Below are 20030 nucleotides of genomic sequence, written 5' to 3' on the forward strand. Positions count from 1 at the left end.
TTCCTAATATTTATTTCATGTTTTCACTTTAAAAAAGTCACAGCTATTTTTACCAATCATGCTTTCATTTAATTCTACAGTCTAAATTCTACTGCCTAAATTCTACAGCTACAGCAGAAAAATCTACAAACAAATTTCTACAGCTAAAATCCTAAAGCTACAGCCGCAACCAATCAGGCCCATTGTTTTTTTACCAATATTCATTTACTTTTTATATATCTTTATATAGATATAGTCTGATCCATAGTTAATCCCTAATCCCTCTGTTTCACAAATAGTGTTATTCTACCATTTTACACACAAATTAAGAAAACTAAACAATTGTCATTTTTACCCTTTATTAATACACTAGATAATACCCTCTCTATAATTAATAAGCTGAAATAGTATGGATAAAAAAAAAGAATTAGTCTTAAAAACTGCATTGAAAACATAAAACGACAATCTTTGTGAAACAAAATTAAAACTTTAAAACGACACTCTTTGTGAAACGGAGGATGTATTATGCAAAGTAACGCGATTTAGTAAAGTCAAATTTCGATGGAAAAGGTGGAGTCAAATGGTTAACCATTTGACTAAAAACACGTCCCAAAATTCATTTACTTATTATTCCGATTTCCAACCGTATGTTAAACTTGTTTTTATCGTAATTAAAATATCTTTGACTTTTCATATATTTTAGAACAATCGTCTTGATAATAATAGTTTCTACTATTTTAAGTCTCTCATCCAAAATAAATAATTAATTACTAAAAGGTGTGTATTGTGCAATCAAAACAAACTATAATTGCTATTTTTTAACACGAACTTCACATCTTTTGGTCCATGATATTTTTAATCTTGATATTACAAAAGTGGGAAAGTAGTTTTTTTTCTTCTTTTTTACCACTATTTTTGGATGTTTTTTTTTTTGGTAAAACAATAGCGTTTACAAAACCGAATAAAAGTGGCTAGTTAACTCTAAACAAAATATAGACACAATAATTAAAAAAATGTAATTTATTTGATATTTTGTAGCTTGGCTTAACATTTCAAAGCTTGAATTGGAAAAAGGATTTTAAAAAAAAAACATTTCTTTGATGATTTTGTGTTATTTTTTTTTTTGGATTAAATGTTAGTAGTTTCATACCTAAAAAGGTAATTTATTTGTATTCTCTATTTCAGAATCCAATGTTCTTCAAAAATAATGATTATAGATCTAGATAATTGATCTAGATAATCCAATGTTCTTCAAAAATAATGATCAAAAATAATGATTTTATATATATATATATATATATATATATAGAGATTATTTTTTATATATGATAAAAATTTGAATTGACATAAATTACAATGAACTAAGAGACAAAATTTTGACCAAGATTCATAAACTGTCTTAATTATTATCGTTGATGACTAAAATTAATAAACTTAACTAACTTTAAAAATGACAAATGTATATTTCCGGGAGTAACCCGAATACTCACGGCCTAGTCAAACATAAATGTTTGTCATTGTATAAAAGGATGTCCAAAATTAATAAACTTGTTACTTGTGGGTTAAACAACCAGAGATTTTTTTTGTGATGGTTCTCTTCTTTAAAACCAAACTCGACAGGAGTGACTAACCCTTTCGATATAATTGTTCTGTCAAGGAATTCTTCAAGTGTTTTCTTGCTTCTATTTTATTTGTAGAGCATAAGTTATTGATTTTTTTTTTATGTTTTAGGCTGAAATCGAATTTAAATATTGGTTCGGTTTGAAAGTTATGAATCGGATACTTGTCATGGTAAAATAGTGTTGAGGTGTCAGGTTTAGAATATAGATGTCTGAAATTGCATCTAAACCGGCCAAGTAAATCTTTAATTTACCAACATTGGTCAATGCCAGGAAAAAAATATGTATGTAATTTTTTTGCTATAATTTACATGAAAACTCTAACCGAGAAAAAAATCAAAACCCTAAATTTAAAAATAAAATAAAAAAAGAAGAAGGTTATTCTTCGATCTTTATCGCCGGAGAGAGAACAATCAATCGCTGTCGTCCGACGAATATCGTAAAGAACGATTCTCTTTCTTCTCTCTTCTTTCAATCTTCATATGCTTTCCGGTGTTTTCTTCTTCTTGTCCTTTATGTGCCTCCCTTCGGATCTTTTCGGGAAAATAATGTGCAATCAAAATATTTTTAAGGTAAATCGTGATATAATTGCTATTTTTTAACATAAAAGTTTAGATCTTCTAGTCCATGTTATTTTCAATCTAGATATGACAAAATTGTGAAAGTAGTTTTTTTTTCCGCTATATTTGTTTTTTTCTTGGATTTTTTTCGTAATAGTAGCGTATACAAAACTGAATAAAAGTAGCTAGTTAATTCTAGGCAAAATATAAATACAATAATTCAAAAAAATGTAATTTATCTGATATTTTGTAGCTTGGCTTAACATTTTAAAACTTAAATTGGAAACAAGGCTAAAAAAGCATTTCTTTGATATTTTTTTTGGATTAAATGTTAGTAGATTCATACCTAATAAAGTATTTTTTTTATACTGTCTATTTCAGAATCCATTGTTCTTCAAAGATGATGCTTATATGGTACTCTTTCCGTTCTTTTATAAGTGATGTTTTAAGCTTCTAATTTTGTTCTTAATTAGATGATGTTTTCAATTTTCAATGCAAAATTAATTACTTTTTTATTAGTTTTGACGATTTATATTCTGTAGATTGTTTTTTTATTGGTTGATAAGATAATAGATGATGTTTTAGTTTAGAAATAAACAAAAATTAAATGATTTCTTAATCTATGTGCATACTCTTAAAACATTACTTATAAAAAACGGAGGGAGTAATAGATAATTGCACCATATACATGTAGGATTTTTTAGTATATGATAAAAAGTTGTATTGAAATAAATTACAGTGAACTAAGAGACAACATTTTGACCATGATTTTTTTTTGGTAGGCACATTTTGACCATGATTTATAGCTTAATAAATTATCTTAGTTGGTATCGTTGATGTATCGCAATCCTTGTTTTAATATCCACATATGATTGAATGTTGTCGACCGAGAAAATAAATTTTTTAGAGTTTTATTTATTTATTTAGATATATTAAGTTGTGAAGGTTATCACATTTTAAAATATTTTCGCATATTTTAAAAATACGTCCGTTCAAAGAAGACATTCAACATAACATGCAAAAGTAACACAATGGAGAAAATAGTAACATATGTTGTTGAACATACCATTTTTGAAATTAATTTATAAACTTTTCATATTTTTCTATTTTTTAAATAACTAATCTTGGCAAAAAAAAAAAGATTACTTTAAATGACTACATAAGAGTTATGAAGTTTAAATTAGACAAAAACAAGTCAAATTAATCAACAAATTTTGGTTGTTTGCTCATATAACATGAAGACCACGTTTAGTAGAGTTAAAGGAAAAGAAAACGTGAGAGGTTAAAAAGACAAATAAATAAATAAAAGTTAAAACAAAAACCTGAGCTGTTCTTCTCCTGGTCTCAAGTATAACCTCCCCTTTTTCGTATAATTCTATTTTTAGCACAAACTTTATTTATCTGTCTTTTTCACCCCTCCCAGAAAAAGAAGAAGAAGAAGAAGATTCAATTCCACTTTTGTTGTTGTTCCAAATTTGTGTAATTGTAATCTTCTCTCCCTAATCTTCTCGCCGCGCATTCATTTCCTTCCCTCCATAATCCAAGCTTCCGTTACAAGCTCTCTCCTTTTCTTTTTCTTTTTTGGATTTTTCTTGTTTGAATTTTCCAAAAATAAAATAAATAAACAAATTCTCTCAGAAGCATTGATTTTGCTGGAGGATTTTGAAGGTATCTTAATTTTTTGATCATCTGGAACTTTGAATTTTTTCTTTATGATTTCTCAACTCTTCTGGAAAATTAGGGTTTCGTTGTAAATTTAGGTTGTCACAGATGTTTATATTATTGTTGTTGATAATATTGCTTTGTTTTTGATTAGATTGTTTTTTTTTGTGTGTGTGTGTTTTAGGAGAGATTTGTAGTTATTGATTATGGCTGATGTTGTGTGAGGGAGGAGGGGGAAGTGGTGTATGAAGTCGGATATGCAGGGAGATGTTTTGGCTGTTCATCGGGGAGATAGAAACCGAGATGATATATTAGGAGGATACCCGAAGAAGAAGACGGATGTTGAAGATTTTAGGGATGGAGATGAAAATGGATGGACAACTTTGAGTAGGAATACGTTGGACATGGTTAAGGAAGGTAGGTTGTTGAATGGAGAGGAATTGAATACAGCTTGCGAGGAGAAGGTATCGGTAAGTAGAGACGAAGCGGGTACCTTGAGGAGTGAAGGACATAATGAAGAATCTGGTTCAGGTTCACCCGAGAGGGATGACAATACTCTTAGTAGAGAGATTAAAGAACTGGATACACAAGTGGTAAATGGTCAAGCTAAAGCAGATTGTGAAAATAGGGATGAGAACAGATTGTTGGAAAAGGATGGTGAAGATATTTCGAGTTTGGTGCATAGGGAAACAGATGATGAACCGCAGAGTCCAAGATGTGAGACACAAGTTAATGACACATGTATGAGAAAGATGGAAATGAGACAAGTTACAGGAGAGCAAGACTCTTCGCCGTGTACTGCAGATGCAGTTAAAGCAGCTGGAGAGACATATCAAAACGTATACTTCAATGGACCAGTCTTACCGCAGTCACCGACACAAGGACATAGGCGCACCCAAAGTGAGATAGGGACTCCTGGACACAGACGCACAAACAGTTTCCAGAGATTGAAAACACAGATGCAAAAGGCTTGGCGTGGCGTCAGCAATCTGCGTGAGGATAACCGGCCCACTTTCAATCCTGAGGTCTTAGCAAACCAAAAAAGACAGTGGTACCAGCTCCACTCTTCAAAAGCTCTGGTATTCAATCTCTCTAGGATGTCCTATCAAACCTTTGAAACACGGTTTTGGCTACTTGGTTCTTCTTCTCCTTAATCGTCTGAAAGTTCTGGTCTTGCATAGCATATTAGCTGACAAATGTTTTCCGTTTAATAAATACTCTAGGATCAAACAAAATTAAAGGAGCCAACGTCACTGTTTGAACATTTTATCATCGTGGGGCTTCATCCGGAAACGAATTTGAGGCCAGTGGAAGAGGCTTTCCGTAGAAGAAAGAAATGGGAGATGGAGATGTCAAGGTATGAAGTGGCAGATTACAGAATACTCCGTCACCGTGGACCTCAATTTCCAATATTGGAGCCACAGGTTTGTGCTACCTTGGTTTTTTCTTTGAGTTCACATAGTTTTGGGCATGCTTAGAGATGTAGCGTGATACACGTATCCTGTTTTCTATTCATCGTTCTTTTTTGTCTTGTTACCTACTCTGTTTGCCACTCTTTTATTTCATGTTTAATACATTCTAATATGTACATGGGTTTGTCTGCTTCATGGCAGATTTAGTTGGTTTGTTCCGTCTCTTTATCAACTTTTATTCCATGCACAGATTCTTTTTAAATACCCTCCTGGAAAGAAGGTGGCAATGCGTCCAAAGGATCTAGCAACTTTCTGCTTTCCTGGTGGTGTCAAGGTATGATATGTATGATCTGTCTCTTTATAATTTCTTAATGACCTTCAATGTGCATTGGTATATCATTAGTTATGAATCATCTCAGTTTATTAGAATATTTTCCTAGAATTGATTTCGTACTATTGGTAATAATATGCATCATTAAGTTATTCTGTGATATATGCAGCAACTAAGACTGTTAAAATGATATTTTTCTTAACAGGCACGACTTTTGGAGAGGACCCCATCTCTCAGTGATCTAAATGAGCTTGTGTATGGACAGGTCTGAAAATATTTTTGAATAAGATAACTGTAGGAGCTTCAGTAGTTCATCTCTGTTACTTGGAATCTATACATATCATACTTTTGAGTTTACTGCAGGAACATTTAGGCACAGATGATTCATCGTTCATATTTTCGTTCAAGGTAATCTATCTTTTCTAAATGCCCCTTAAAATTTTTTTAGTGACAGACATCCACTACTCATGTAAAATCTAACATGAGGCAATCAAAATTCTCTGTCAGGTAGCAGATGATGCGACATTGTATGGTGTTTGCTTACATGTCTCGGAGATTGTTCAGCGACCCCCTGGTGTATTAAGCACTGCATCACCCTTGCATTCATCTGGAGGAGGCAGTCGTTTTTTGGTTTCTGCACCTCGATGTTACTGCTTGCTGACCAGAGTCCCTTTTTTTGAACTACACTTTGAGATGTTAAACAGGTACATAAGATGCCCCTACTCTTAGTAGTGGCATTTCCTCGCATTAAACAGAGACCGTAAAACGTATGCTGAAGGTCATTCACTCGTTGATGCAGTATGATTGCACAGGAGCGTCTAAAACGCATAACCGAATTTGTTAGTGAGATGTCTCTTGCTGCTGCATGCTATCGTCCATCAATATCCAGGACGAATGATCAAATTGATAGCCGTGTTTCATCACCTCGTAGCAACCCTGATGATTGGATGGCTTCTGCAATACCTGTTGATGGGGTCATGGCACTTACAGCCGCAGCTGCGGGATTGATCACTGATAGTGACATTGCGAATTTTGCAGAACCTCAATCTCCAGATAGTGTTGTCACCAGTGATACTTCAGATGTAAGCCAGATCAAGGAAATAGAAAGAGACGGGAGAAAAGTTTTCCATTGTTACGATGAAAATTCTCCTGAAGTATTTGAGAACCACTTGGATACCCCCGAAAGAACGTCCCAGAGCTATGACAATGGCCACACTTCTCCAGAGGTTACATGTGCTGATCCTAGGACCCAACCGATAGAGCGTAATGAAAGCTGTGAGTCTGTGTTCAGGTAAAATTCATCAAAAATTGATCTAACCACTCCTTATCTCCGGAAAACTAATGTGGTTGTCTTTTTTTCAGTTAATGTTATGATTCAGTATATTGCCAGTGTAATTTCAGATTTACATTTTTTATGTATGGCAGTTCAGCTAGAAGTGTGTTGTCAGATGAGATTGATGATTTATCGAATAGCGAAAATGATTTCGGAGATGATTTAATACTGGAATGGGCTAAGGTAAGGACTAAAGAGATCACTTGTTGCTTCACCATTTAGTTGCTCTCTCATCTCTTCTTCATTGTTCTCATATACTGTTATATGGTATCTCAACTTGATAGGACCACAACAATGATTCGTTACAATTAGTTTGCGGCTACCATTCGTTGGCAATTCCTTCCCGTGGAAGTGAAGTTGTTTTCCACCCCCTGGAACATTTACAATCAATCGCGTATACCCGCCCTCCAGTTTCAGCCCTAGGATTGTCAGAAGAATATATTTGCTCTTCTGATTCTTCCGAGGTATATTTGATATCGGAAAATATCCTTTTGTAATCTTGTCTCTACTTTATAATCTCATCTCAACCACTTTTCTTCTTCTTCCAAAGATAAATGCAAGGTTGGCAGCTGCTGAGGAGGCCATGGGTCTCTCAATGTGGACAACGGCAACAGTTTGTCGTATTCTCTCTCTTGAAACAGTACGGCCTCTTCTGAGCATCCTTCTTTTTCTTTTGGTGGTTCAGTGTCGGTTTTAGATGTCCATCTCTTCTTTGTGCCTTGAGTTAGTGTTTTCACAGGTAACAAATATCTGAAGTTACAAAGTATTTTCTTCCTTCCAGATTATGTCACTTCTTGCTGGAGTATTATTAGAGAAGCAAATTGTAGTAATCTGCCCAAATCTGGTTAGTTAAATCTGTCCTCTGATCGTTATTCATCGTCAATTACTTGGGGAGATTTAAATGGAAATGGTCACTTGAACTGACCGACAACTATTGCAGGGTGTTTTGTCAGCAATAGTACTGTCTCTTGTCCCAATGATTCGGCCATTTCAGTGGCAGAGTTTATTGCTTCCGGTAAGCATGAAATCACTAGGAAAACAATTGACCTACCAAATTGTAGTTTCCTTGGCGTAACTTCTCTCTCTTGTCTTCAGGTTCTGCCTGGAAGGATGTTTGATTTCCTTGAGGCACCAGTTCCCTTCCTTGTAAGTATATATATTCCATATGAAGTAACTCGTGCCATGTCTTTCATAGCTAGATGATTACTTATTCTGAGGAGTTGAATGTTCATCAGTCTATAATAAACCATGAAAATCTCAATTTTAGTTGATGCTGCATCGTCAATCATGAACTATGCATGTTTCTTGTTGCTCACACGGTCTGAGTTTGCGCCACCTGGCAGGTCGGTATACACAGTAAACCTATTGATTGGAAGGTCAAAACGTCTAATCTTATTCTAGTTAACATCCTCAACAATCAGGTTCGGTGGCCTTATCATGAAAGTCTCGTATTTCTTTTCTTTTTATTAGGTATGGAAAACCGACATGTAACGTTAACTATGTTTCTTCAGGTGAAAATATGTAACATGCCAGCATTGCCTCAGTGTAGAGAACTTATGGCTCAGTTGGCTCCAATCCATGCAACACTGGCTCATCAGAGCTCGACAGCTAGAAGACACCCAGTTTATAAATGCAATGAAGTGCAAGTAAGTAGTTTACCAATGCATGGCCTAAATTGTATCAAAACGAAATTGCTTAACCCGATCATATGACTGACTGTTTTCTCAGGCAGAAGCCGCGACTAAATTTTTGAGAGTAATGAGAGATTACATGGAGTCTCTTTGCTCAGATTTACACTCTCACACCATAACAAGTGTTCAATCTAATAGCGACAGGGTACTTACTTAGATAGTGACTCTCCTCGAAGCGTAACAAGAACTACTTTCTCTCTATCTCTCACCAACTATCTTCTTTCTTTATCAGGTTTCTCTACTTCTTAAGGACAGTTTTATCGATTCGTTTCCTGGTAGAGACCGACCCTTCATTAAGGTACAAACTCCTAATCCCGATCTTGGCTTCAGTTTCCGATATTCTTGTTGGAATCCAGCGACTTACAAGTTTTATCTTTTGTTATTCTGGGTTTTGCAGTTATTTGTAGACACACAACTGTTTAGTGTTTTATCAGACTCGAGACTATCGAGCTTTGAGAACGGGCGTCTCTGAAGCTCATTTTGTCATCAACTTATACAATACGAAACAAACCAAAGTCAAATCATACGAAAAGAAAGAAAAAACAAAAGAGGGTAACTTTACTACCCTATATACGCAGAGAGAGGTGATGGAATACAAATGTTTTAACTCAGATTTGTACTGCAGAAGAAAAGTAAGAAAACAAGAAAACAGAGACATGCTTATCGTGTCTGGATCTCCCTGATCCTTTTTACCATTAACAAACTTGTTTGAAAACTTATTTCCTGCTCTTGTAAATTATTAACCACCACTCAATAGAAAGCTTTTGTTTGTTATAGTTGTACAGAACACTTGAAAACCCTTTTTGCTTAATTCAAGTGCTTTGATTTCATGTTTCATAATAGACATGCTTAGTATCTAATTTGCATTTTTTTCCCAAACCTAATCTATTTATGGTAAAATCTAATGACAAAAATATTTCAACCGCAATTCTACAGTTCCAGGTGTGATTCCGTGACAAAATCGATGTTACACAATTGTTAAGTAAAACTGCAATCCTGTAAAGTTATCGGTGACAATGGCGGAATGCAAAAACGCAATTCTGGGATGAGTGTGTTCTTCTAAAGTGCCATTGATATGATCATTATACAGGATACAAGGAAATGGTCGTTGAATTTGAAAACACTAATTATTTTTTGGTGTCACCTTCTTCTTCTTCGTCATCAGATTTAGCGAAGATGGTCTCAGGCTGGGTCTGAGAGTAAGCAGGTGCAATAAACTTAGGATCTTTAACAGCAACCTCTGCGTATTTCAATATCGCTTCTCTTGGATCTTCCTCCATCCACGTCTCTTTTATCATCCCACCTTGCTGCAATACACACACAACAACAACAAGATTTTAATACATTACATACAATCACTAATACCACGAATCCAAAAACCAAAGAAGTTACCGAGGATCCTTACCTTGAGAAGATATTGTGTTAATAAGCTACTACCAGTAGTCCCAACTCTTCCACCATGACCAGGACCTGTCATGGGTATCTCAGGCTTGTGGGCTTTAATAGGATCCTTCAATGCTTTCTCTCTTTGTCTTTTACGGCTTGGTGCGTCTCTGAACAACGGTAGTGCATGAGGATTGTGTATTACTGGTTCTGGTTGGTAATCGTCTACAGATTTCTTCCTTGGTGCACGTGCAACACAGACGCATGCGCCTCTCTCGCTCTGAGTTGGGTCGTAAAGAATGTGAGTCCCTCCTTGGCTTTTGTCTCCGGATGTTGCAAATATCTACAGCAACAGAACCCTCTTAATGTGAAGTTGAGAATTTGATTTTAGAAAAAGGGAACACTGCTTTTGTTGTTGTTGATGTTTTACCTGATTCAACCTCGGGTGCCAAGCGCATTGCACCACGCTGGAAGTTGGAGAGATTCCGACTTTTTGAACAATCTCTAGTTTGGTGCGATCGTAGAAGCATAGCAAGCCTCCTGTTGTGCTGTCTTTCTCGACGGATGTTCCAGTCAGGATGATTTGTTCGTCTGGACTAAAGGAAACGTTGGTTTGTGGATAATAATTAGGGAGACCCTCGAAAACTTTTAGAGCTTCTTTCATCTGCCGCAAGTCCCAGACCTGATCAAGATTCAAGAAAGAGTTCAGTTTTTAATTGCTAAGCAAACTGGTCAAAAACAGGATATTATCTAAGGTTTACCTTCAGAGAACCATCAAAACTCCTCGACAACAGAATTCTGCCATCGCTAGAAAACTTTACAGAGGTTATATCATCAGTGTGGGCCTTCCCAACGTATATATCTGGTCGGCTTCCCCATCCTGGCTTGAGACTCCAAATCTTGATCGAAAAACAAGAAAGATATTAAGACTAGATAAAACACAAACTTTCCCTGACAGAATGTAATCAGAAAATTAGAGCAAGCCTTTCCAATCATTACCTGTATAGAACCATCTCCTACGCCACCGGCGATACGCTTTCCCTCACGGTCCCAAGCACAGGTTGTAACTGGAACCCTCCCTGGTCTAGCAAGCTTCGGCTTAATAACCTGTTCCAATAAACAGTTAAATGATCCAATTGCATGCTAAAATCAAACAACGATTTTCATTGGAGAAAAACAGCAAACCAGAAACTGTAAATGTGAATGTAGACAGGGGAAAAATACCTGCGTTTGGCTTAGGAAGTTATTAACATCCCAAATACGCAAAGACCCGTCTTCCGAAGAAGTCAGAACCGTTTCCTTAGTCCTCGGATGCCATTCTCCACAAGTCAACCCACAAATATGGCCCTTAGTGTTCTTCAGATCACGAATATACATATCTCCTTTCATAAACTCACCAAGAGTAAGCCCATCTCGATCAAAAATCTGAAATTCAAAAGAAGATTCGAGTGTGAGCAATTCACAGATGATAACAAATCCTAGAAGAGAGTCAAAAGGAACGTTATACCTTAGCTTGTGCAGAGCCAGTAACGCATAGAAAATGACCAGAAGTGGGACTCCAGCTCAAGCTGCGAACTTGGTGTCCCTCAGATGGTTCGATCTGTCTAAAAGACTGAAGTCTTGAATTCATCCCTTGAAAATCATACATACGCACAGTGTAGTCATAGCTTCCAGAAAGAACTCTAGCTCCAGCATTATCAACAGCGAGAGATGAAACAATCTGATTCCACGAAACCAAAATCTTTGTTCAATTTCGAATTCAAAGTCTCCATAGAAACTACTTCACACAAGAGTTTAGTATACCTTTATATGGCCCTTGAGCTGAATCTCGTTGCTCAATGGAATTTGGTAACGATTCTCCTCGTTGTCATTAGCATCATCATCATCTGAATCTTCATCGGAATCTATAGCAGCCCGAGGCGGCGGCGGAGGACCGATCATATCCTCATCATCATCAGAATCATTACTATTCCCAAGTCCCTTCGGTGGCGGCGGTGGTCCCATCATAACTCCGTCATCCTCCTCATCTTCCTCTTGCGTCGGTTTAGATGGCGGCGGACCCATTGCTATATCATCATCGGAAGGAGCTAGACTGGAGCTATTAGGGTTACGTTTCGGACCGCGAACACTTCGGAGCCAGGTTTCAGATGAGGAAGACAGAGACGGGAATCCAGATTCAGATTTACTAGAGTCAGGTTTTTTCGTGGTGAAATCCGACGAAACTCCGGCGTCGGTGGCTACATCGGTGCGGCGAGTTGCGCTGTGAATGGCTTCAGTTGACGCCGAAACCTTCGATGTCTTACCGAACGAAACAGGAAAATGAGCTCGAAGACCTTCCAATTCGTCATCCATAGCTTATCTCTTCTTCTCAGGATTTTGATTAGGGATTCATATTAATACAACGCCCGGTGACCTCGCCGCCATGAAAATTCCCGTTGCTGTCACCGGCGACAAAAGAAGGTGGCGGTTAAGTCCATAAGACACAACAATATTGGGCCTAAACATATAAGGCCCAGTGGCCTTCGTTAATAAAATTTTCTTCTTCTAAATTGGGCATCACATAAAGGCCCATTAATGTCCCTTTCCTTCGCTTGAGTTTTTTTTTTCTTTTTTTTTAACTATGAGAGCAACATTAATGGTAGGCTCTTAATTTTGTCTCTTAACTATTATTATGAATTGTTTTATTGAAAAAAATTATAGCTAAAAGCTTTTGTAATGGTTTGAAGCTCTTAAACCTTCTTTTATCTCTTAGCTAAGGAACTCTTCTAAACTATTCACATATTATTTTGATTATATTATACCTAAGATTTATAGTAAGAGACTTGCAATAAGGATGGTCTGAGTATTTCGGTGCAAATCAGTAAGAAATAGTGATTTCTCGGATGGAGTGTCTATATTTTAAGAAGAGTTGGTATGTTCAGTTCGACTTTCAACTAAGGGGAATACTAAGTTCTTGGTTATATTTAGTAAATTATAGCAATCCACTTTGTCGTCGCGTGTTCGAGATGTCGAAATGTAAATCTTAAGGCTCATAGGTTTATAAAGATTTGCAGAGTTTGTATGAGTGGTATGTATTATAACTTTTCATTTTTTTGAAGAACAATAAGTTGTTTGGATACATACAATAAAAGATATCGAATAGTTGGTCGATAAATGTATCAAAGTTGAAGCTTCTGTAGTTATCTTAGCCCATATGCTCTAAACTAAACGAGAATCTATACATGCTTGAGATGACTTTACCCATGGCATTGTTTGGACATTTGTAGAATATAGCTCAAACATTTGGTGAAAACAGCTAAGTAGGTAGGTTTAAGTTGCTTTAACATTGTTGTTTAGAAAATATTCAATATATGTAATTTTATACATTTCAAATACCTAATATTTTTGGGCAACTATTTTCATTTAGACCCTCAGTATTTTTAATTGTTTTTCAACTGCCAATATATTTATTTTCAACAGTAACGATAATTTCGAATGCAAAAACCACTATAACCAAAAAGAAATACATGACCTATAGGTAAGTATCCACACACAAAGGAAAAAAACTTGTGTTGGTGTCAGATCCATCTCTTATCTGGATATGTTATACATATATCTTAATGAAAATGAGATGGTAAAAATAATGATTTGGCCAAAATTATAATTAGGTCAAGCTCAAAAGGTTGATATATCGGGTTCTATCACAATCATATCAATTAATTTGTCTGCCAATCTAACCAATATAGGAGCTGGTGATGTCACATGAACCTCTCATTTATGTTTTAGTTTTGCTGTTACAAGTGTATTCTGGTTATTTTGGTATGTACAGTACTATGTGGAGTTTGTGGCGATTTCCTTACATAACATCAATTTTTAAAACAGATTTTTAGGCACGTAAACAACAAGTACAAGGATCCTTAAATATCAACTAATAGAAGATATTAGTAAAGTTGATATTTATCATTTGTGTTTTTTTTTTTCTTTTGTGTTTATTATTAACAAACTATCATATTTTGCGTCAAGTTTGTGTTGTGTTCTCTTCTAATTATCTCTATTGAGCCTTTAGAATTCATCAAATAGACGTGAATTTGTGTATGGATTTGTACTTTGTAATATTTGTTGTTTTGTTTTTTGAAAAAGGGTTTATGTACTATTTGTTTTTTTGTTTTTTTGTTTTTGTTTTTTTTTTTTTGAATACCAGGAGGTTCTGGGCCAAAGCCCGTAATCCCCCAGGTCCGAAACCACAGCATGTAATATTAATTTTTTTATGTACTATTTGTTGTTTGTAACTAGATCAGTGTCTTATTTAGGGTCGGCTCAATTAATTTGAAGTCCCTGTACAAATTTTAAAAATTGGCCATTTCTTTATACAAAAAAAAAATGGGTCTTTTTCATGTTAAGAAAATCTTAAAAATTGGCCTTTTTCATACTAAAGAAAATATTTGAGCTTTTTTCATGGTAAAAATATCTTAAAGTCTTAAAAATTACCCTTTTTCTCACTAAAAAAAAAATTTGGGCCCTTAAATTTACCCCCAAAAAATTTGGCCCTGTACATTTGCTCCTCAACCACTCCCCATACGTTGGCCCTGGTCTTATCCTTTTTAGCAATTTTCTCGAACCGGCAGTTACCATTTTCATTTTACTGACAGTTTACCTTGGCCATTGTTAACCGGAAATATGATAAGTGTTAGTTTAATCGGTCTCTAAGTAGGGTTTACACAAAGGAAATATGATAAGTGTTAGTTTAATCGGTCTCAAATCCATACACAAAGTTGTGTTCTCTTCTAATTATCTCTATTGAGCCTTTAGAATTCATCAAATAGACGTGAATTTGTGTATGGATTTGTACTTTGTAATATTTGTTGTTTTGTTTTTTGAAAAAGGGTTTGTGTACTATTTGTTGTTTGTAACTAGATCAGTGTCTTATCTAGGGTCGGCCCAATTAATTTGAAGTCCCTGTACAAATTTTAAAAATTAGCCTTTTCTTTATATAAAAAAAAAATGGGTCTTTTCATGTTAAGAAAATTTTTAAAATTGGCCTTTTTCATACTAAAGAAAATATTTGAGCTTTTTTCATGGTAAAAATTAGGCATGGACATAATATCCGAATCCGAAGAACCTTTTTTTTTTCTTTTTTTTGTCAAACAATGTGTAATTTTTATAAGAAATGAAGCGTATGTGTTTGGCATGAAACCCGACCCGGCCCGCCACAGATACCCAAGACACATGGGTATTGAGCCTCCAAAAATTTAAAGATTTTTAGTAACAGTATTAGGCCTCAAAATAATTTGATATTATATAAATAGGCCTCAGATTTCCGAAATGTTAAGATTCTGTGTCAAATTTTAAATTTTATCTATTTTTAATTGCAAAAATAGGCCTCATTTTTCTGATGTTTTAAGATTTGGTCTCAAATTTTAACTTTTATTGATAAAACCCATTAAAAATTTTAGTTTTGTATTGGACCTCACTTTCAACTGGGCCTGCACTGCATGAAACATGTGAATGACACAACTTTTATTGATATGTTTCCTAGTGGCTATCACCCTCGTTTACTTGAACAATGTAAGGATCCTTGAAGAAATTTTTTTGACCCTTGATCAATTTTTCTCAAAACTCAATTTTTTCACATTGTTCACTGGAAACAATGTGATGATCTTTCTCAAAACTAGCTTTCTGTGACTGGATCGAACCATTTTATTGATTCATTGCGAAACTCTTAAATGTGATAGTTGACTGAGTCATAGTTAATAATATAAAGTTTAGAACATGAGAAAAGGATGAATAATCTCTCTCTAAAATCTCAATTTCCACGTCTCACACAAAACATTTTCTCATTTGATTCAATTTGTTAAACATTTTCTCATTACATTTTATTCAATTTGTTAATTATTAATTGATGTATTTGACTGATTAATAAGGGTTGACAGATTTAAACGCAACGTATACGATTGTGAGAATATGCAGAAGCGGACGATTGTTGACTTGTGGTTTAAGGCATATTAAGTATTATTATAAACGATTAGTGTTTGAGATTTAACGTGAAAATATATATGACTTAACGATTGCAAGTAATTTGAAACAGTATAAAGCGTTTTCTATGATAGATTTTAAACAACAACCGCAGGCAAAGACTTTTGGAGAACCAATAAGTTCTATAGTTATTGATAAACGAATTGGGTGGATACAAATATACAATATACTGTACCTGGAGGGTATTTAATTCATTATTTTATAGTATATAATTAAAAATATGTATAAAATTGACTAAAAATTTGTTTAAAAAAATCAGGGCCCCTATAAATAAGAGATATCCACTCCCACTGAAACCCAAATCATTCAGAGAGAGAGCTTCTGAGACATAAACATCAATTCAAATTGACGCAAGCATAAACAAAATGCAAGTCACTGAAGAATTCGAAATTCCCATTTTCTGTCAAATTTTCAATTGAAAATCGTCTGAGTTTTTGTGTTTTTTCTCTTCAGGGAAAATGGAAGTGGGAAGGTGTTGAAGCCGATGGACTCAGAGCAATTGAGAGAATACGGACATCGAATGGTTGATTTCATTGCTGATTATTACAAAACCATCGAAGACTTCCCTGTTCTTAGCCAAGTTCAGGTCTTTTTCTTGTTTCCTCTTTTCAATTTGGTTAAATGGTATATGGGTTTTACATAGAACTTGGATTGTGAAAGTTGGGCTTGTTAAAGTTTCAAAATTTATAGCTCCGAGATGTTGTGAAGGCCTAATTTCTGTCAAATTTGCAGTTTTTTTTTGTTTGCTAACGTTATTAGGTTAGAACCAAATTGGTTATTCTAGTTGTTTGTACTTGGGAGTAGCTACAATGTTGACTTTACTTGCTTGATGCAGTACTTGGAGTAACAAGTTTTTTTTATAATCTTGTGTGTTAAAATCTCTCTGGTTTAGTGACAATGTTGAATTTACTTGTTTGATGCAGCCTGGTTATCTTCATAAGCTTTTGCCTGATTCCGCACCAGACCACCCTGAAACTCTAGACCAAGTTCTTGATGGTGAATACCCATTTTCTAGTTTTGGAGCATTTCTGATGAACATAGATACTAACTAAGCCTGTTTATGAAACCATGAACTCGATATGATGTGAGTTTGTTTTGCAGATGTTCGAGCGAAGATATTGCCTGGAGTAACGCATTGGCAAAGCCCGAGTTTCTTTGCTTATTATCCTTCTAACAGCAGTGTTGCTGGGTTCTTGGGGGAGATGTTGAGTGCTGGTCTTGGTATTGTTGGTTTTAGTTGGGTTACTTCTCCAGCTGCTACCGAGCTAGAAATGATTGTTCTTGATTGGCTTGCCAAACTGCTCAACCTACCCGAGCAGTTTATGTCCAAAGGTAATCACTTTAAAGCATAAATCTTTTTTGCTTAAGACTTAAGTGTGGGTTTATGTTTTACTGTAGGAAATGGAGGTGGAGTTATACAAGGGTCAGCTAGTGAAGCTGTTCTTGTTGTTCTCATTGCTGCCCGTGACAAGGTTTTAAGAAGCGTTGGCAAAAACGCGCTTCAGAAGCTTGTTGTCTACTCCTCTGACCAGACCCATTCCGCTTTACAGAAGGCCTGCCAGGTGAGAATTGCAGATTTTGAATCAGAGAAAAATTGTAAAACGTTGCTAATTTAATTTTCTTCTGGTTTGTTTTGTTGACAGATTGCTGGAATCCATCCAGAGAATTGCAGGGTGCTGAAAACCGATTCTTCTACAAATTATGCTCTGCGTCCAGAATTGCTTCAAGAAGCTGTTTCTCAGGATCTTGACGCTGGATTGATTCCATTCTTCTTATGTGCTAATGTAAGCTCTAGCCTGTTAATAATTACTTGCATCCTGAAGCATGTTTTCTGAAAAAATCATTGTTACTTTCCAGGTTGGAACCACTTCTTCAACCGCAGTTGATCCATTAGCTGCACTGGGAAAGATCGCTAACGTTTGTTATATTTCACATTTCCCACAATCTTCATAGAGACCTTAAGGCATTAAAACTGATGCTATTTCTCTTGCTATATTTCACAGAGAAATGAGATGTGGTTTCACGTGGATGCAGCGTACGCTGGAAGTGCTTGTATATGTCCAGAGTATCGACAATACATTGACGGTGTAGAAACTGCAGACTCTTTTAACATGAATGCTCACAAATGGTTCCTCACTAATTTCGATTGTTCCCTTCTTTGGGTTAAGGTATTAGCCCATTTTAGTCTTATTTCTCTTTTTCTTTCTCTCCTCACGTATTTTAAAAAGGATTAACACTTGAAAAACAGGATCAAGATTCTCTTACATTAGCTCTTTCAACAAATCCAGAGTTTCTCAAAAACAAGGTAAGAAAGATTTTGTTCTTCACAGACAAACAACAATCTTTCTTTCTTCTTTGGATCTATTAGATTGCTAGTCTTACTATCTACATTTTGTTTGGCCAGGCCTCTCAGGCAAACTTGGTTGTTGATTACAAAGATTGGCAAATCCCTCTCGGACGAAGATTCAGGTTCTTTGCTTTCACAGAAAATTAAATTTAAGATTTAGTATAAACAAATGCATAAATACAATCTGAGTTTTGTTTTTGTTTGTTGACAGATCATTGAAACTATGGATGGTTTTGAGGCTCTATGGATCTGAGACCTTGAAGAGCTATATAAGAAACCATATCAAACTGGCTAAAGAATTCGAACAACTTGTCTCTCAAGATCCTAACTTCGAGGTAACTGTAAAAACCTCAAATCGATCATTCTGGATAAAGATTCTTCTAAGAAGGGTGAATAAGTGATTAGTCTTGTTTGCATGCAGATTGTCACACCTCGGATCTTTTCTCTTGTCTGTTTCCGCCTCGTGCCTGTGAAAAACGAAGAAAAGAAGTGTAATAACCGAAACCGTGAACTCCTAGACGCAGTGAACTCTTCCGGGAAACTCTTCATTTCTCACACTGTAAGTGACTTCTCTTCCTTCTTCTTGTTGTTCTTCTTGCTGGATAATGTATTGAATTTGCGTGGAAACAGGCTTTGTCGGGGAAAATCGTACTGCGTTGCGCAATAGGAGCGCCATTGACGGAGGAGAAGCACGTGAAGGAGGCGTGGAAGGTTATTCAGGAAGAAGCCTCTTACTTGCTTCACAAGTAAATATGATAAAAAGACAAAAGAATAAAACGGTTTTTGCCAAGAAACCGAAGCATTTCGGTTTGGTTTGGTTTATTTGATATGATAATATAATAATAAAACAAAAAATTGCTAAAGTAAGACTTATCGACTTCGGTTTGATTTCGGTACACTTTAGTAAGGTGATCTTGTGTGATTTGTGTGTATTTTCTCCTCTCTCTCTCTTTTTTTTTTCCAATTGTGTGTATTTTATCAATTTGGTTTGGGTTTATTTTGTGGTTAATTAATGTAAGCAATGGCATTATGGAAATAAAAATATTATATTTTTATTGTTAGACGGTTTATACCATGCGATAAAATAAAAGTTACGTATTGGTATTTTGCATGTTCTATTTTTATCAAGTAACCTGTCAACTCCACAAGTCGATTGCATGCTTTGAAAACAAAATATTTTTTTCAAAGTTCCATCATTAATTTTTGTGGATTGATAGATAAACAATTTCAATATTTCATAGGTAAAATTCAAGATTTTTGTTATAACAAACGATGGATACAGAGTCGCTATAAGAATATGAATGTTTGTCAACTATAAATGACTTGCTCAAGACATCGATACGACAATGTTTTTATTTGAGACATAAATAAATATATGATAAATAGAAACAAATGACAAAAAGCAAATAAAACGAAAAGGAGATGATGATATGCATTATGCAACAACCACTAGATGTACAAAGCAGCTCAATAATATTTTGTTGGGTTTCTTGTTATTCTCGATCCAAGTCCAATCTGTGTCACAAGAGAGTGTATTCCGCTTTCGAAAAATCTTTTGTCTTGTTTTTCATTATTTTTTTATGTTAATTCCAGATAAAATAAGTGGTTAACAAAATATGAAAGTGACCGCCATATTCAAAGGGAGATTCTCTTAAAACCATGTACATAGCAGATTTTTTATGGGTATCAGAAGCCCAAAAA

The 20030-nt window shown here is 35.2% G+C and overlaps 3 protein-coding genes across 3 annotated transcripts; 2 read left to right on the plus strand and 1 right to left on the minus strand.

Annotated features, from left to right (window-relative positions):
* Window positions 1–3541: 3541 nt before the first annotated feature.
* Window positions 3542–9403, plus strand: LOC9322340. The gene is made up of 19 exons (XM_021033664.1): window positions 3542–3826; window positions 4005–4899; window positions 5044–5244; window positions 5483–5566; window positions 5769–5828; window positions 5927–5971; window positions 6071–6267; window positions 6363–6854; window positions 6989–7079; window positions 7181–7360; window positions 7447–7536; window positions 7678–7740; window positions 7837–7911; window positions 7992–8042; window positions 8240–8317; window positions 8408–8542; window positions 8625–8732; window positions 8820–8885; window positions 8985–9403. Exons 2-19 carry the CDS (start codon window positions 4066–4068, stop codon window positions 9057–9059), a joined length of 2925 nt encoding a protein of 974 aa, XP_020889323.1. The 5' UTR covers window positions 3542–3826; window positions 4005–4065; the 3' UTR covers window positions 9060–9403.
* A 112-nt stretch (window positions 9404–9515) lies between these two features.
* LOC9320260 (WD repeat-containing protein 70) lies at window positions 9516–12479 on the minus strand. The gene is made up of 8 exons (XM_002886228.2): window positions 11774–12479; window positions 11478–11690; window positions 11195–11395; window positions 10970–11077; window positions 10732–10869; window positions 10401–10652; window positions 9993–10313; window positions 9516–9894 (listed from the first exon to the last, which is right to left on the minus strand). Exons 1-8 carry the CDS (start codon window positions 12320–12322, stop codon window positions 9715–9717), a joined length of 1962 nt encoding a protein of 653 aa, XP_002886274.1. The 5' UTR covers window positions 12323–12479; the 3' UTR covers window positions 9516–9714.
* A 3757-nt stretch (window positions 12480–16236) lies between these two features.
* On the plus strand, window positions 16237–19390 carry LOC9322341 (tyrosine decarboxylase 1). Its single transcript, XM_002884148.2, has 13 exons — window positions 16237–16349; window positions 16436–16568; window positions 16906–16978; window positions 17084–17314; window positions 17381–17544; window positions 17626–17766; window positions 17840–17899; window positions 17986–18150; window positions 18231–18287; window positions 18387–18451; window positions 18541–18664; window positions 18751–18888; window positions 18960–19390. Coding segments are annotated over exons 1-13 (1473 nt in total). The 5' UTR covers window positions 16237–16347; the 3' UTR covers window positions 19080–19390.
* Window positions 19391–20030: the final 640 nt, after the last annotated feature.

The sequence above is a fragment of the Arabidopsis lyrata genome, assembly GCF_000004255.2.
Source record: "Arabidopsis lyrata subsp. lyrata unplaced genomic scaffold ARALYscaffold_3, whole genome shotgun sequence".
NCBI lineage: Eukaryota > Viridiplantae > Streptophyta > Magnoliopsida > Brassicales > Brassicaceae > Arabidopsis > Arabidopsis lyrata.

Excerpts from the sequence above, each read along its gene's own strand:
- LOC9322340 (XM_021033664.1), top strand. The coding sequence starts at position 4,066 with ATGAAGTCGGATATGCAGGGAGATGTTTTGGCTGTTCATCGGGGAGAT. Across the intron at positions 6,268-6,362 it reads CACTTTGAGATGTTAAACAG|TATGATTGCACAGGAGCGTC; the intron begins GTACATAAGATG and ends TCGTTGATGCAG. Across the intron at positions 6,855-6,988 it reads AGCTGTGAGTCTGTGTTCAG|TTCAGCTAGAAGTGTGTTGT; the intron begins GTAAAATTCATC and ends TATGTATGGCAG.
- LOC9320260 (XM_002886228.2), bottom strand. The coding sequence starts at position 12,322 with ATGGATGACGAATTGGAAGGTCTTCGAGCTCATTTTCCTGTTTCGTTC. Across the intron at positions 11,396-11,477 it reads CTGGCTCTGCACAAGCTAAG|ATTTTTGATCGAGATGGGCT; the intron begins GTATAACGTTCC and ends TTTGAATTTCAG. Across the intron at positions 9,895-9,992 it reads TAACACAATATCTTCTCAAG|CAAGGTGGGATGATAAAAGA; the intron begins GTAAGGATCCTC and ends TGTGTATTGCAG.
- LOC9322341 (XM_002884148.2), top strand. Across the intron at positions 17,900-17,985 it reads CACTGGGAAAGATCGCTAAC|AGAAATGAGATGTGGTTTCA; the intron begins GTTTGTTATATT and ends TATATTTCACAG. Across the intron at positions 18,889-18,959 it reads AACTCTTCATTTCTCACACT|GCTTTGTCGGGGAAAATCGT; the intron begins GTAAGTGACTTC and ends GCGTGGAAACAG.